The sequence below is a fragment of the Oncorhynchus mykiss genome, chromosome 9 (assembly GCF_013265735.2).
Source record: "Oncorhynchus mykiss isolate Arlee chromosome 9, USDA_OmykA_1.1, whole genome shotgun sequence".
Classification (NCBI taxonomy): Eukaryota; Metazoa; Chordata; class Actinopteri; order Salmoniformes; family Salmonidae; genus Oncorhynchus; species Oncorhynchus mykiss.
The window spans coordinates 8,057,810-8,073,780 of NC_048573.1; the positions used below are offsets into that span (position 1 = coordinate 8,057,810).

General features: G+C 45.2%; 2 protein-coding genes and 2 pseudogenes across 2 annotated transcripts; all 4 read right to left on the reverse strand.

Annotated features, from left to right (window-relative positions):
- Positions 1 to 2,774: 2,774 nt before the first annotated feature.
- LOC118965986 lies at positions 2,775 to 4,047 on the reverse strand (annotated as a pseudogene).
- Positions 4,048 to 4,416: 369 nt separating this feature from the next.
- On the reverse strand, positions 4,417 to 6,215 carry LOC118965984 (trichohyalin-like; the record flags this gene model as incomplete). The annotated part of the gene is made up of 3 exons (XM_036987244.1): positions 4,417 to 4,547; positions 4,819 to 5,873; positions 5,959 to 6,215. Coding segments are annotated over 3 exons (1,443 nt in total), but the record flags the coding sequence as incomplete, so codon positions are not given.
- A 2,275-nt stretch (positions 6,216 to 8,490) lies between these two features.
- On the reverse strand, positions 8,491 to 9,914 carry LOC118965983 (annotated as a pseudogene).
- Positions 9,915 to 10,017: 103 nt separating this feature from the next.
- LOC118965985 (trichohyalin-like) lies at positions 10,018 to 11,415 on the reverse strand (the record flags this gene model as incomplete). Its single annotated transcript, XM_036987245.1, has 1 exon — positions 10,018 to 11,415. A coding segment is annotated over one exon (1,398 nt), but the record flags the coding sequence as incomplete, so codon positions are not given.
- Positions 11,416 to 15,971: the final 4,556 nt, after the last annotated feature.

Consider the following 15,971-nt stretch of genomic DNA (forward strand, 5'->3'; position numbering starts at 1 on the left):
TAGCTCCTAACCCTCACCCTAAACCTGATCCTAGCTCCTAACCCTCACCCTACACCTGATTCTAGCTCCTAACCCTCACCCTAAACCCGATCCTAGCTCCTAACCCTTACCCTAAACCCGATCCTAGCTCCTAAACCTCACTCTAAACCTGATCCTAGCTCCTGACCCTCACCCTAAACCTGATTCTAGCTCCTAACCCTCACGCTAAACCTGATCCTAGCTCCTAACCCTCACCCTAAACCTGATCCTAGCTCCTAACCCTCACCCTAAACCTGATCCTAGCTCCTAACCCTCACCCTAATCCTAGCTCCTAACCCTAAACCCCTAAACCTGATCCTAGCTCCTAACCCTCACCCTAAACCTGATCCTAGCTCCTAACCCTCACCCTAAACCTGATCCTAGCTCCTAACCCTCAGCCTAAACCTGATCCTAGCTACTAACCCTCACCCTAAACCTGATTCTTGCTCCTAACCCTCACCCTAAACCTGATCCTAGCTGCTAACCCTCACCCTAAACCTGATCCTAGCTCCTAACCCTCACCCTAAACCTGATCCATGCTCCTATCCCTCACCCTAAACCCGATCCTAGCTCCTAAACCTCACTCTAAACCTGATCCTAGCTCCTAACCCTCACCCTAAACCTGATCCTAGCTCCTAACCCTCACCCTAAACCTGATCCTAGCTCCTAACCCTCACCCTAAACCTGATCCTAGCTCCTAACCCTAACCCTAAACATGATCCTAGCTCCTAACCCTCACCCTAAACCGGATCCTAGCTCCTAACCCTCAGCCTAAACCTGATCCTAGCTCCTAACCCTCACCCTAAACCTGATTCTTGCTCCTAACCCTCACCCTAAACCTGATCCTAACTGCTAACCCTCACCCTAAACCTGATCCTAGCTCCTAACCCTCACCCTAAACCTGATCCATGCTCCTAACCCTCACCCTAAACCTGATCCTAGCTCCTAACCTTCACCCTAAACCTGATCCTAGCTGCTAACCCTCACCCTAAACCTGATCCTAGCTCCTAACCCTCACCCTAAACCTGATCCATGCTCCTAACCCTCACCCTAAACCTGATCCTAGCTCCTAACCCTCACCCTAAACCTGATCCTAGCTCCTAACCCTCACCCTAAACCTGATCCTAGCTCCTAACCCTCACCCTAAACCTGATCCTAGCTCCTAACCCTAACCCTAAACATGATCCTAGCTCCTAACCCTCACCCTAAACCGGATCCTAGCTCCTAACCCTCAGCCTAAACCTGATCCTAGCTCCTAACCCTCACCCTAAACCTGATTCTTGCTCCTAACCCTCACCCTAAACCTGATCCTAGCTGCTAACCCTCACCCTAAACCTGATCCTAGCTCCTAACCCTCACCCTAAACCTGATCCATGCTCCTAACCCTCACCCTAAACCTGATCCTAGCTCCTAACCCTCACCCTAAACCTGATCCTAGCTCCTAACCCTCACCCTAAACCTGATCCTAGCTCCTAACCCTCACCCTAAACCTGATCCTAGCTCCTAACCCTCACCCTAAACCTGATCCATGCTCCTAACCCTCACCCTAAACCTGATCCTAGCTCCTAACCCTCACCCTAAACCTGATCCTAGCTCCTAACCCTCACCCTAAACCTGATCCATGCTCCTAACACTTAAAGTAGTTCTAACCTGAACCCTAAACCCTCCAGAAAGAATATTTGACATGTGGTCCAATTTTTGTTTGTTTACTTATCTTGTCGGGACTTCTGGTCCCCACAAGAATAGTTAAACACGTCCACACACAAATTAGCCTTACTAGTTGCTCACACTCTCACTTCGTCTCACACGCGCACACACACACTAGTCTCCACAGCACAAGGCTACAAACTACAGTTTGGCTTTACAGAGAACTAGGGGTTTGTCCAATATTAAACTCAAACACTGGAAACAAGTCTGCCTGATGGGACTTTGTTTAATTCCAATTCCAACATTTACAAATTAATATTATGAAATTATTTCATTAATACTTCTCAATTTCAGTTAATCCCGGTCGAGTTTTGAATTATCTTGTGTGGTAGCCTGGTCTCAGATCTGGTTGTGATCTTGTGTGGTAGCCTGGTCTCAGATTTGGTTGTGATCTTGTGTGGTAGCCTGGTCTCAGATCTGCTTGTGCTCTTGTGTGGTAGCCTGGTCTCAGATCTGGTTGCGATCTTGTGTGGTAGCCTGGTCTCAGATCTGTGTGTGATCTTGTGTGGTAGCCTGGTCTCAGATCTGTTACCAAGGCCAACTGAACTCCGTTACTGTTGGAATAACAATGAGTAACAGGGACTTGGCATGATAGCATAAATAAACAGACTGGCACTCAGGCTACTGTGTGTGTATTAACAGTTAAAGGTTTGGAGCCTTGTGTTGGTTTAAATGCCATTGAACTCAATTATAATGTTGTGTCTCCATCTAGTGGTAAGAATGAGGTTGTGCACCTTGATAATAAATCGTGTTATGAAGGTCAACTGATGGTAAATTCAAGATTGTGGCTGTACTATGGTTTTAATGCTCTCTCTCTCCTTCTCTCCCTCCCCTTCTCTTTCTCTCTCTCCCCTTCTCTTTTTCTCTCTCTCTCCTTCTCTCCCTCCCCTTCTCTTTCTCTCTCTCCCCTTCTCTTTCTCTCTCCCCTTCTTTTTCTCTCTCTCTCCTTCTCTTTCTCTCTCTCCCCTTCTCTTTCTCTCTCCCCTTCTCTCTCTCTCTCTCCCCTTCTCTTTCTCTCTCCCCTTCTCTCTCTCTCTCTCCCCTTCTCTTTCTCTCTCCCCTTCTTTTTCTCTCTCTCTCCTTCTCTTTCTCTCTCCCCTTCTCTCTCTCTCTCCCCTTCTCTTTCTCTCTCTCTCCTTCTCTTTCTCTCTCCCCTTCTCTTCCTCTCTCTCTCCTTCTCTTTCTCTCTCCTTCTCTTTCTCTCTCCCCTTCTCTTTCTCTCTCTCTCTCTCTCTCTCTCTCCCCTTCTCTTTCTCTCTCTCTCCTTCTCTTTCTCTCTCTCTCTCCTTCTCTTTCTCTCTCTCTCCTTCTCTTTCTCTCTCCTTCTCTTTCTCTCTCTCTCTCCTTCTCTTTCTCTCTCTCTCCTTCTCTTTCTCTCTCCCCTTCTCTTTCTCTCTCCCCTTCTCTTTCTCTCTCCCCTTCTCTTTCTCTCTCTCTCCTTCTCTTTCTCTATCCCCTTCTCTTTCTCTCTCTCTCCTTCTCTTTCTCTCTCCCCTTCTCTTTCTCTCCCTCCCCTTCTCTTTCTCTCTCTCTCCTTCTCTTTCTCTCTCTCTCTCCTTCTCTTTCTCTCTCTCTCCTTCTCTTTCTCTCTCTCTCTCCTTCTCTTTCTCTCTCTCTCCTTCTCTTTCTCTCTCTCCTTCTCTTTCTCTCTCTCTCCTTCTCTTTCTCTCTCTCTCTCCTTCTCTTTCTCTCTCTCTCCTTCTCTTTCTCTCTCTCTCCTTCTCTTTCTCTCTCCTTCTCTTTCTCTCTCTCTCTCCTTCTCTTTTTCTCTCTCCCCTTCTCTTTCTCTCTCCCCTTCTCTTTCTCTCTCTCCTTCTCTTTCTCTCTCCCCTTCTTTTTCTCTCTCTCTCCTTCTCTTTCTCTCTCCCCTTCTTTTTCTCTCTCTCCCCTTCTCTTTCTCTCTCTCTCCTTCTCTTTCTCTCTCCTTCTCTTTCTCTCTCTCTCTCCTTCTCTTTCTCTCTCTCTCCTTCTCTTTCTCTCTCTCTCTCCTTCTCTTTCTCTATCCCCTTCTCTTTCTCTCTCTCCCCTTCTCTTTCTCTCTCTCTCCTTCTCTTTCTCTATCCCCTTCTCTTTCTCTCTCTCTCTCCTTCTCTTTCTCTCTCTCTCCTTCTCTTTCTCTCTCCTTCTCTTTCTCTCTCTCTCCTTCTCTTTCTCTCTCTCTCTCCTTCTCTTTCTCTCTCTCTCCTTCTCTTTCTCTCTCCTTCTCTTTCTCTCTCTCTCTCCTTCTCTTTTTCTCTCTCCCCTTCTCTTTCTCTCTCCCCTTCTCTTTCTCTCTCTCCTTCTCTTTCTCTCTCCCCTTCTTTTTCTCTCTCTCTCCTTCTCTTTCTCTCTCCCCTTCTTTTTCTCTCTCTCCCCTTCTCTTTCTCTCTCTCTCCTTCTCTTTCTCTCTCCTTCTCTTTCTCTCTCTCTCTCCTTCTCTTTCTCTCTCTCTCCTTCTCTTTCTCTCTCTCTCTCCTTCTCTTTCTCTATCCCCTTCTCTTTCTCTCTCTCCCCTTCTCTTTCTCTCTCTCTCCTTCTCTTTCTCTATCCCCTTCTCTTTCTCTCTCTCTCCTTCTCTTTCTCTCTCTCTCCTTCTCTTTCTCTCTCCTTCTCTTTCTCTCTCTCTCTCCTTCTCTTTCTCTATCCCCTTCTCTTTCTCTCTCTCCTTCTCTTTCTCTCTCCCCTTCTCTTTCTCTCTCTCTCCTTCTCTTTCTCTCTCCCCTTCTCTTTCTCTCTCTCCTTCTCTTTCTCTCTCTCCTTCTCTTTCTCGCTCTCTCCTTCTCTTTCTCTCTCTCCTTCTCTTTCTCTCTCCCCTTCTCTTTCTCTCTCTCTCCTCTTTCTCTCTCCCCTTCTCTCTCTCCTCCTCTTTCTCTCTCTCCTTCTCTTTCTCTCTCCCCTTCTCTTTCTCTCTCTCTCCTCTTTCTCTCTCCCCTTCTCTCTCTCCTCCTCTTTCTCTCTCTCCTTCTCTTTCTCTCTCCCCTTCTCTTTCTCTCTCCCCTTCTCTTTCTCTCTCTCTCCTTCTCTTTCTCTCTCCCCTTCTCTTTCTCTCTCTCCTTCTCTTTCTCTCTCCCCTTCTCTTTCTCTCTCTCTCCTCTTTCTCTCTCCCCTTCTCTCTCTCCTCCTCTTTCTCTCTCTCCTTCTCTTTCTCTCTCCCCTTCTCTTTCTCTCTCTCTCCTTCTCTTTCTCTCTCCCCTTCTCTTTCTCTCTCTCTCCTTCTCTTTCTCTCTCCCCTTCTCTTTCTCTCTCTCCTTCTCTTTCTCTCTCCCCTTCTCTTTCTCTCTCTCTCCTCTTTCTCTCTCCCCTTCTCTTTCTCTCTCTCTCCTTCTCTTTCTCTCTCCCCTTCTCTTTCTCTCTCTCCTTCTCTTTCTCTCTCCCCTTCTCTTTCTCTCTCTCCTTCTCTTTCTCTCTCCCCTTCTCTTTCTCTCTCTCTCCTTCTCTTTCTCTCTCTCCTTCTCTTTCTCTCTCCCCTTCTCTTTCTCTCTCCCCTTCTCTTTCTCTCTCTCCTTCTCTTTCTCTCTCCCCTTCTCTTTCTCTCTCTCTCCTTCTCTTTCTCTCTCCCCTTCTCTTTCTCTCTCTCCTTCTCTTTCTCTCTCCCTTCTCTTTCTCTCTCCCCTTCTCTTTCTCTCTCTCTCCTTCTCTTTCTCTCTCCCCTTCTCTTTCTCTCTCTCTCTCTCCTTCTCTTTCTCTCTCCCCTTCTCTTTCTCTCTCTCCTTCTCTTTCTCTCTCTCCTTCTCTTTCTCTCTCTCCTTCTCTTTCTCTCTCCCCTTCTCTTTCTCTCTCTCCTTCTCTTTCTCTCTCCCCTTCTCTTTCTCTCTCTCTCCTTCTCTTTCTCTCTCTCCTTCTCTTTCTCTCTCCCCTTCTCTTTCTCTCTCTCCTTCTCTTTCTCTCTCTCCTTCTCTTTCTCGCTCTCTCCTTCTCTTTCTCTCTCTCCTTCTCTTTCTCTCTCCCCTTCTCTTTCTCTCTCTCTCCTCTTTCTCTCTCCCCTTCTCTCTCTCCTCCTCTTTCTCTCTCTCCTTCTCTTTCTCTCTCCCCTTCTCTTTCTCTCTCTCTCCTCTTTCTCTCTCCCCTTCTCTCTCTCCTCCTCTTTCTCTCTCTCCTTCTCTTTCTCTCTCCCCTTCTCTTTCTCTCTCCCCTTCTCTTTCTCTCTCTCTCCTTCTCTTTCTCTCTCCCCTTCTCTTTCTCTCTCTCCTTCTCTTTCTCTCTCCCCTTCTCTTTCTCTCTCTCTCCTCTTTCTCTCTCCCCTTCTCTCTCTCCTCCTCTTTCTCTCTCTCCTTCTCTTTCTCTCTCCCCTTCTCTTTCTCTCTCTCTCCTTCTCTTTCTCTCTCCCCTTCTCTTTCTCTCTCTCTCCTTCTCTTTCTCTCTCCCCTTCTCTTTCTCTCTCTCCTTCTCTTTCTCTCTCCCCTTCTCTTTCTCTCTCTCTCCTCTTTCTCTCTCCCCTTCTCTCTCTCCTCCTCTTTCTCTCTCTCCTTCTCTTTCTCTCTCCCCTTCTCTTTCTCTCTCTCTCCTTCTCTTTCTCTCTCCCCTTCTCTTTCTCTCTCTCTCCTTCTCTTTCTCTCTCCCCTTCTCTTACTCTCTCTCCTTCTCTTTCTCTCTCCCCTTCTCTTTCTCTCTCTCCTTCTCTTTCTCTCTCCCCTTCTTTTTCTCTCTCTCTCCTTCTCTTTCTCTCTCTCCTTCTCTTTCTCTCTCCCCTTCTCTTTCTCTCTCCCCTTCTCTTTCTCTCTCTCCTTCTCTTTCTCTCTCCCCTTCTCTTTCTCTCTCTCTCCTTCTCTTTCTCTCTCCCCTTCTCTTTCTCTCTCTCCTTCTCTTTCTCTCTCCCCTTCTCTTTCTCTCTCCCCTTCTCTTTCTCTCTCTCTCCTTCTCTTTCTCTCTCCCCTTCTCTTTCTCTCTCTCTCCTTCTCTTTCTCTCTCCCCTTCTCTTTCTCTCTCTCCTTCTCTTTCTCTCTCTCCTTCTCTTTCTCTCTCTCCTTCTCTTTCTCTCTCCCCTTCTCTTTCTCTCTCTCCTTCTCTTTCTCTCTCCCCTTCTCTTTCTCTCTCTCTCCTTCTCTTTCTCTCTCTCCTTCTCTTTCTCTCTCCCCTTCTCTTTCTCTCTCCCCTTCTCTTTCTCTCTCCCCTTCTCTTTCTCTCTCTCCTTCTCTTTCTCTCTCTCCTTCTCTTTCTCTCTCTCCTTCTCTTTCTCTCTCCCCTTCTCTTTCTCTCTCTCCTTCTCTTTCTCTCTCTCCTTCTCTTTCTCTCTCTCTCCTTCTCTTTCTCTCTCTCCTTCTCTTTCTCTCTCCCCTTCTCTTTCTCTCTCCCCTTCTCTTTCTCTCTCTCCTTCTCTTTCTCTCTCCCCTTCTCTTTCTCTCTCTCTCCTTCTCTTTCTCTCTCCCCTTCTCTTTCTCTCTCTCCTTCTCTTTCTCTCTCCCCTTCTCTTTCTCTCTCTCTCCTTCTCTTTCTCTCTCCCCTTCTCTTTCTCTCTCTCCTTCTCTTTCTCTCTCCCCTTCTCTTTCTCTCTCTCCTTCTCTTTCTCTCTCTCCTTCTCTTTCTCTCTCCCCTTCTCTTTCTCTCTCTCTCCTTCTCTTTCTCTCTCCCCTTCTCTTTCTCTCTCTCCTTCTCTTTCTCTCTCCCCTTCTCTTTCTCTCTCTCCTTCTCTTTCTCTCTCCCCTTCTCTTTCTCTCTCTCTCCTTCTCTTTCTCTCTCCCCTTCTCTTTCTCTCTCTCCTTCTCTTTCTCTCTCCCCTTCTCTTTCTCTCTCTCTCCTTCTCTTTCTCTCTCCCCTTCTCTTTCTCTCTCTCCTTCTCTTTCTCTCTCTCCTTCTCTTTCTCTCTCTCCTTCTCTTTCTCTCTCCCCTTCTCTTTCTCTCTCTCCATCTCTTTCTCTCTCCCCTTCTCTTTCTCTCTCTCTCCTTCTCTTTCTCTCTCTCCTTCTCTTTCTCTCTCCCCTTCTCCTTCTCTCTCCCCTTCTCTTTCTCTCTCTCCTTCTCTTTCTCTCTCTCCTTCTCTTTCTCTCTCTCCTTCTCTTTCTCTCTCCCCTTCTCTTTCTCTCTCCCCTTCTCTTTCTCTCTCTCTCCTTCTCTTTCTCTCTCCCCTTCTCTTTCTCTCTCTCTCCTTCTCTTTCTCTCTCCCCTTCTCTTTCTCTCTCTCCTTCTCTTTCTCTCTCTCCTTCTCTTTCTCTCTCTCCTTCTCTTTCTCTCTCCCCTTCTCTTTCTCTCTCTCCTTCTCTTTCTCTCTCCCCTTCTCTTTCTCTCTCTCTCCTTCTCTTTCTCTCTCTCCTTCTCTTTCTCTCTCCCCTTCTCTTTCTCTCTCTCCTTCTCTTTCTCTCTCTCCTTCTCTTTCTCGCTCTCTCCTTCTCTTTCTCTCTCTCCTTCTCTTTCTCTCTCCCCTTCTCTTTCTCTCTCTCTCCTCTTTCTCTCTCCCCTTCTCTCTCCTCCTCTTTCTCTCTCTCCTTCTCTTTCTCTCTCCCCTTCTCTTTCTCTCTCTCTCCTCTTTCTCTCTCCCCTTCTCTCTCTCCTCCTCTTTCTCTCTCTCCTTCTCTTTCTCTCTCCCCTTCTCTTTCTCTCTCCCCTTCTCTTTCTCTCTCTCTCCTTCTCTTTCTCTCTCCCCTTCTCTTTCTCTCTCTCCTTCTCTTTCTCTCTCCCCTTCTCTTTCTCTCTCTCTCCTCTTTCTCTCTCCCCTTCTCTCTCTCCTCCTCTTTCTCTCTCTCCTTCTCTTTCTCTCTCCCCTTCTCTTTCTCTCTCTCTCCTTCTCTTTCTCTCTCCCCTTCTCTTTCTCTCTCTCCTTCTCTTTCTCTCTCCCCTTCTCTTTCTCTCTCTCTCCTCTTTCTCTCTCCCCTTCTCTCTCTCCTCCTCTTTCTCTCTCTCCTTCTCTTTCTCTCTCCCCTTCTCTTTCTCTCTCTCTCCTTCTCTTTCTCTCTCCCCTTCTCTTTCTCTCTCTCTCCTTCTCTTTCTCTCTCCCCTTCTCTTTCTCTCTCTCCTTCTCTTTCTCTCTCCCCTTCTCTTTCTCTCTCTCCTTCTCTTTCTCTCTCCCCTTCTCTTTCTCTCTCTCTCCTTCTCTTTCTCTCTCTCCTTCTCTTTCTCTCTCCCCTTCTCTTTCTCTCTCCCCTTCTCTTTCTCTCTCTCCTTCTCTTTCTCTCTCCCCTTCTCTTTCTCTCTCTCTCCTTCTCTTTCTCTCTCCCCTTCTCTTTCTCTCTCTCCTTCTCTTTCTCTCTCCCCTTCTCTTTCTCTCTCCCCTTCTCTTTCTCTCTCTCTCCTTCTCTTTCTCTCTCCCCTTCTCTTTCTCTCTCTCTCCTTCTCTTTCTCTCTCCCCTTCTCTTTCTCTCTCTCCTTCTCTTTCTCTCTCTCCTTCTCTTTCTCTCTCTCCTTCTCTTTCTCTCTCCCCTTCTCTTTCTCTCTCTCCTTCTCTTTCTCTCTCCCCTTCTCTTTCTCTCTCTCTCCTTCTCTTTCTCTCTCTCCTTCTCTTTCTCTCTCCCCTTCTCTTTCTCTCTCCCCTTCTCTTTCTCTCTCTCCTTCTCTTTCTCTCTCTCCTTCTCTTTCTCTCTCTCCTTCTCTTTCTCTCTCCCCTTCTCTTTCTCTCTCTCCTTCTCTTTCTCTCTCCCCTTCTCTTTCTCTCTCTCCTTCTCTTTCTCTCTCTCCTTCTCTTTCTCTCTCCCCTTCTCTTTCTCTCTCCCCTTCTCTTTCTCTCTCTCCTTCTCTTTCTCTCTCCCCTTCTCTTTCTCTCTCTCTCCTTCTCTTTCTCTCTCCCCTTCTCTTTCTCTCTCTCCTTCTCTTTCTCTCTCCCCTTCTCTTTCTCTCTCTCTCCTTCTCTTTCTCTCTCCCCTTCTCTTTCTCTCTCTCCTTCTCTTTCTCTCTCCCCTTCTCTTTCTCTCTCTCCTTCTCTTTCTCTCTCTCCTTCTCTTTCTCTCTCCCCTTCTCTTTCTCTCTCTCTCCTTCTCTTTCTCTCTCCCCTTCTCTTTCTCTCTCTCCTTCTCTTTCTCTCTCCCCTTCTCTTTCTCTCTCTCCTTCTCTTTCTCTCTCCCCTTCTCTTTCTCTCTCTCTCCTTCTCTTTCTCTCTCCCCTTCTCTTTCTCTCTCTCCTTCTCTTTCTCTCTCCCCTTCTCTTTCTCTCTCTCTCCTTCTCTTTCTCTCTCTCCTTCTCTTTCTCTCTCTCTCCTTCTCTTTCTCTCTCCCCTTCTCTTTCTCTCTCCCCTTCTCTTTCTCTCTCTCCTTCTCTTTCTCTCTCTCCTTCTCTTTCTCTCTCTCCTTCTCTTTCTCTCTCTCCTTCTCTTTCTCTCTCCCCTTCTCTTTCTCTCTCTCTCCTTCTCTTTCTCTCTCTCCTTCTCTTTCTCTCTCTCTCCTTCTCTTTCTCTCTCCCCTTCTCTTTCTCTCTCCCCTTCTCTTTCTCTCTCTCCTTCTCTTTCTCTCTCCCCTTCTCTTTCTCTCTCTCTCCTTCTCTTTCTCTCTCTCCCCTTCTCTCTCTCTCTCTCTCCTTCTCTTTCTCTCTCTCTCCTTCTCTTTCTCTCTCCCCTTCTCTTTCTCTCTCTCTCCTTCTCTTTCTCTCTCTCCCCTTCTCTCTCTCCTCCTCTTTCTCTCTCTCCTCCTCTTTCTCTCTCTCCTTCTCTTTCTCTCTCCCCTTCTCTTTCTCTCTCTCCCCTTCTCTTTCTCTCTCCCCTTCTCTTTCTCTCTCCCCTTCTCTTTCTCTCTCTCTCCTCTTTCTCTCTCCCCTTCTCTCTCTCCTCCTCTTTCTCTCTCTCCTTCTCTTTCTCTCTCCCCTTCTCTTTCTCTCTCTCTCCTTCTCTTTCTCTCTCCCCTTCTCTTTCTCTCTCCCCTTCTCTTTCTCTCTCCCCTTCTCTTTCTCTCTCTCCTCCTCTTTCTCTCTCTCCTTCTCTTTCTCTCTCCCCTTCTCTTTCTCTCTCTCCCCTTCTCTTTCTCTCTCTCTCCTTCTCTTTCTCTCTCCCCTTCTCTTTCTCTCTCTCTCCTCTTTCTCTCTCCCCTTCTCTCTCTCCTCCTCTTTCTCTCTCTCCTTCTCTTTCTCTCTCCCCTTCTCTTTCTCTCTCTCTCCTTCTCTTTCTCTCTCCCCTTCTCTTTCTCTCTCTCCTTCTCTTTCTCTCTCCCCTTCTCTTTCTCTCTCTCCTTCTCTTTCTCTCTCCCCTTCTCTTTCTCTCTCTCTCCTCTTTCTCTCTCCCCTTCTCTCTCTCCTCCTCTTTCTCTCTCTCCTTCTCTTTCTCTCTCCCCTTCTCTTTCTCTCTCTCTCCTTCTCTTTCTCTCTCTCCTCCTCTTTCTCTCTCTCCTTCTCTTTCTCTCTCCCCTTCTCTTTCTCTCTCTCCACTTCTCTTTCTCTCTCTCTCCTTCTCTTTCTCTCTCCCCTTCTCTTTTTCTCTCTCTCCTCTTTCTCTCTCCCCTTCTCTCTCTCCTCCTCTTTCTCTCTCTCCTTCTCTTTCTCTCTCCCCTTCTCTTTCTCTCTCTCCCCTTCTCTTTCTCTCTCCCCTTCTCTTTCTCTCTCTCCTTCTCTTTCTCTCTCCCCTTCTCTTTCTCTCTCTCCTTCTCTTTCTCTCTCTCCTTCTCTTTCTCTCTCTCCTTCTCTTTCTCTCCTTCTCTTTCTCTCTCTCCTTCTCTTTCTCTCTCTCCTTCTCTTTCTCTCTCCCCTTCTCTTTCTCTCTCCCCTTCTCTTTCTCTCTCCCCTTCTCTTTCTCTCTCTCTCCTCTTTCTCTCTCCCCTTCTCTCTCTCCTCCTCTTTCTCTCTCTCCTTCTCTTTCTCTCTCCCCTTCTCTTTCTCTCTCTCCTTTTTCTCTCTCCCCTTCTCTCTCTCTCTCTCCTTCTCTTTCTCTCTCTCTCCTTCTCTTTCTCATTCATACAATCCAAAACACTCACACTCTCTCACACACATGCGCACGCACGCACGCACGCACGCTCAAATACGCACACACACGCTAATAAATAACACACTGAAAACCATCCTCATCTCATAAAAAGATATAATTTAAACCCTTCATCTTATTGAATCTCTATAAATACATGGTCGTTATAGGAGTAAAAACGTCTTCAGTTAAAGCCTGTGGTAGTCATAGAAACAGTATTAAGTTACAGTAGTAATATTGCAGGTTGAGTACAGTAGTTTGTATTTCAGGCTTTTCCCATCGATACCTTTTAGGAGGGGGACATTACTTTAGGCGTAAGAGACCTTAACATGTTCATTTTGGGACCTTTTTTGTCCACATTCTTCCTGGGGGAATAAAAACAAAGGAAGTATTTTGTGGTTAGATTTCATTATTTCTTTCTTTTTTGTAACAAAAAACATCTATTTTATTTTACCAGAGAGAGAGAGAGAAACTGGAGTATTTTCTTTTCAGAAGTGCACATTAGAAAAGTAGCAAGGCGGTTTTTTGTTTGGTATCCAGGCAGACATAGACCTGTTATAAGGATCTCATAAAGCTACTTAAGGTGACATATCACCGTCATGAGGAAAGTAACATGATAGGTAACAACTCTCAATTGTGTCGCTTGTTGAAATGTATTTCTAATTAAACATGTCCAAGTGAGGGGACAGAAAAGGAGAATGTCTTTGTCCCAGTTGAGCCACACTGTGGGGCACTAACGCTGTTAGTGAACACATTCAGACACACGGAACCAAGGATTCACCCATTAGTTGACAGGGACTGTTCCCTCTCATACATCATAGTGTGTATTGATCTGGGTAACTGGTCTATAATGTGTATTGATCTGGGTAACTGGTCTATAATGTGTATTGATCTGGGTAACTGGCCCACAGTGTGTATTGATCTGGGTAACTGGTCTGTAGTGTGTATGGATCTGGGTAACTGGTCTATAGTGTGTATTGATCTGGGTAGCTGGTCTATAATGTGTATTGATCTGGGTAACTGGTCTATAATGTGTATTGATCTGGGTAACTGGTCTATAGTGTGTATGGATCTGGGTAACTGGTCTGTAGTGTGTATTGATCTGGGTAACTGGTCTATAGTGTGTATTGATCTGGGTAACTGGTCTGTAATGTGTATTGATCTGGGTAACTGGTCTATAGTGTGTATTGATCTGGGTAACTGGTCTATAGTGTGTATTGATCTGGGTAACTGGTCTATAATGTGCATTGATCTGGGTAACTGGTCTATAGTGTGTATTGATCTGGGTAACTGGTCTATAGTGTGTATTGATCTGGGTAACTGGTCTATAGTGTGTATTGATCTGGGTAACTGGTCTATAGTGTGTATTGATCTGGGTAACTGGTCTATAGTGTGTATTGATCTGGGTAACTGGTCTATAATGTGTATTGAGATCTGGGTAACTGGTCTATAGTGTGTATTGATCTGGGTAACTGGTCTATAGTGTGTATGGATCTGGGTAACTGGTCTATAGTGTGTATGGATCTGGGTAACTGGTCTGTAGTGTGTATTGATCTGGGTAACTGGCCCACAGTGTGTATTGATCTGGGTAACTGGTCTATAATGTGTATGGATCTGGGTAACTGGTCTATAGTGTGTATTGATCTGGGTAACTGGTCTATAATGTGTATTGATCTGGGTAACTGGTCTATAGTGTGTATTGATCTGGGTAACTGGTCTGTAGTGTGTATGGATCTGGGTAACTGGTCTGTAGTGTGTATTGATCTGGGTAACTGGTCTATAATGTGTATTGATCTGGGTAACTGGTCTATAATGTGTATTGATCTGGGTAACTGGTCTATAATGTGTATTGATCTGGGTAACTGGTCTATAGTGTGTATTGATCTGGGTAACTGGTCTATAGTGTGTATTGATCTGGGTAACTGGTCTATAATGTGTATTGATCTGGGTAACTGGTCTATAGTGTGTATTGATCTGGGTAACTGGTCTATAATGTGTATTGATCTGGGTAACTGGTCTATAATGTGTATTGATCTGGGTAACTGGTCTATAATGTGTATTGATCTGGGTAACTGGCCCACAGTGTGTATTGAGATCTGGGTAACTGGTCTATAGTATATAGTAAACTAGTGCTGAGCAATTAGTGCTTTTCTAGGCCAACTTGGTTTCGATTCGATTCTAAAAAATATCATCGAGGTGTAAAAAATAAAACATTAAAGCGATTAGTGTTTTTTTGAGGTCGGTTCGGTTTCGGTTAGATTATTACAAATAATCACGGTTTTCGATTTCAGTTTCGATAACTTTTTTAAACATTAAATGAACTATGCATTATGTGGGTTGAATGCTTTAACAACACATAAAATAATTCATACAGTAGCTTGTGAAAGTATTCACCCCTCTTGGCATTTTTCCTGTTTTGTTGCCTTACAACCTGGAATTAAATAGATTTTTTTTTTTTGGGGGGGGGGGGGTATCATTTGATTTACACAACATGCCTACCACTTTGAAGATGTGAAATATTTTTTTAAGGTGAAACAGCCAAGAAATAAGACAAAAAACTGAAAACTTAAGCCTGTATAACTCACAAAGTCAATACTTTGTAGATCCAGCTTTTGCAGCAATTACAGCTGCAAGTCTCTAGGGGTATGTCTCTATAAGCTTGGCACATCTAGCCACTGGGAGATTGGCCCATTCTCCAAGGTAAAACTGCTCCAACTCCGAGTTCCGCTGGTGTACAGCAATCTTTAAGTGATACCACAGATTCTCAATTAGATTGAGTTGTGGGCTTTGACTAGGCCATTCCAAGACATTTAAATGTTTCCCCTTAAACCACTTCAGTGTTGCTTTAGCAGTATGCTTAGGATCATTGTCCTGCTGGAAGGTGAACCTCTGTCCCAGTCTCAAATCTCTAGAAGACAAATAGGTTTTCCTCAAGAATTTCCCTGTATTTAGCGCCATCCATCATTCCTTCAATTCTGACCAGTTTCACAGTCCCTGCCGATGAAAAACATCCCCACAGCATGATGCTGCCACCACCATGATTCACTGTGGGGATGGTGTTCTCGGGGTTATGAGGTGTTGGGTTTGCACAAGACATTGCGTTTTCCTTGATGGCATAAAAGCTCAATTTAACCTCTTCTGACCAGAGTACCTTATTCCATATGTTTGGGGAGTCTCCCACATGCCTTATAGCTCTGTGGAGCTTTGCAGCTCCTTCAGGATTATCTTTGGTCTCTTTGTTGCATCTCTGATGAATGCCTTCCTCGCCTGATCCGTGGGTTTTGGTGGGTGGACCTCTCTTGCCAGGTTTGTTATGGTGCCACATTCTTTCCATTTTTTAATCATGGATTTAATGGTGGACTTTATTTAACTAATTACATGACTTCTGAAGGTCATTTGGTTTCACCAGATCGTATTTAGGGGCTTCATAGCAAATGAGGTGAATACCTATATATACACACACCACTTTTCCATTTTTTTTTATTTTTTTAAACAAGTTATTCTTTTCACGTCACCAATTTGGACTATTTTGTGTATGTCCATTACGTAAAATCCAAATAAAATCCATTTAAATTACAGGTTGGAGTGCAACAAAGTAGGAAAAACGTCAGGGGGGATGAACACTTTCGCAAGGCACTGTAAAAGTCCCATGATGGTAGTGACTCTTCATTACTTACTTATCAACCATCATTTATTCACATTACTTTAATCAAATATTTCACTTATTGTGTATTATTACATTAGTTTCATTGGTTAACTTTATTATTTCATTCCAAGTCATCATCTCGTCTCTATAGAGCTGCTGTCTGACAACATCACTAAGTCATCTCTATAGAGCTGCTGTCTGACAACATCACTAAGTCATCTCGTCTCTATATAGCTGCTGTCTGACAACATCACTAAGTCATCTCATCTCTATAGAGCTGCTGTCTGACAACATCACTAAGTCATCTCATCTCTGTATAGCTGCTGTCTGACAACATCACTAAGTAATCTCATGTCTATAGAGCTGCTGTCTGACAACATCACTAAGTCATCTCGTCTCTATATAGCTGCTGTCTGACAACATCACTAAGTAATCTCATGTCTATAGAGCTGCTGTCTGACAACATCACTAAGTCATCTCATCTCTATAGAGCTGCTGTCTGACAACATCACTAAGTCATCTCATCTTTATAGAGCTGCTGTCTGACAGAATCACTAAGTCATCTCGTCTCTATAGAGCTGCTGTCTGACAACATCACTAAGTCATCTCATCTCTATAGAGCTGCTGTCTGACAACATCACTAAGTCATCTCTATAGAGCTGCTGTCTGACATCACAAAGTCATCTCATCTCTATAGAGCTGCTGTCTGACAACATCACTAAGTCATCTCGTCTCTATAGAGCTGCTGTCTGACAACATCACTAAGTCATCTCTATAGAGCTGCTGTCTGACAACATCACTAAGTCATCTCTATAG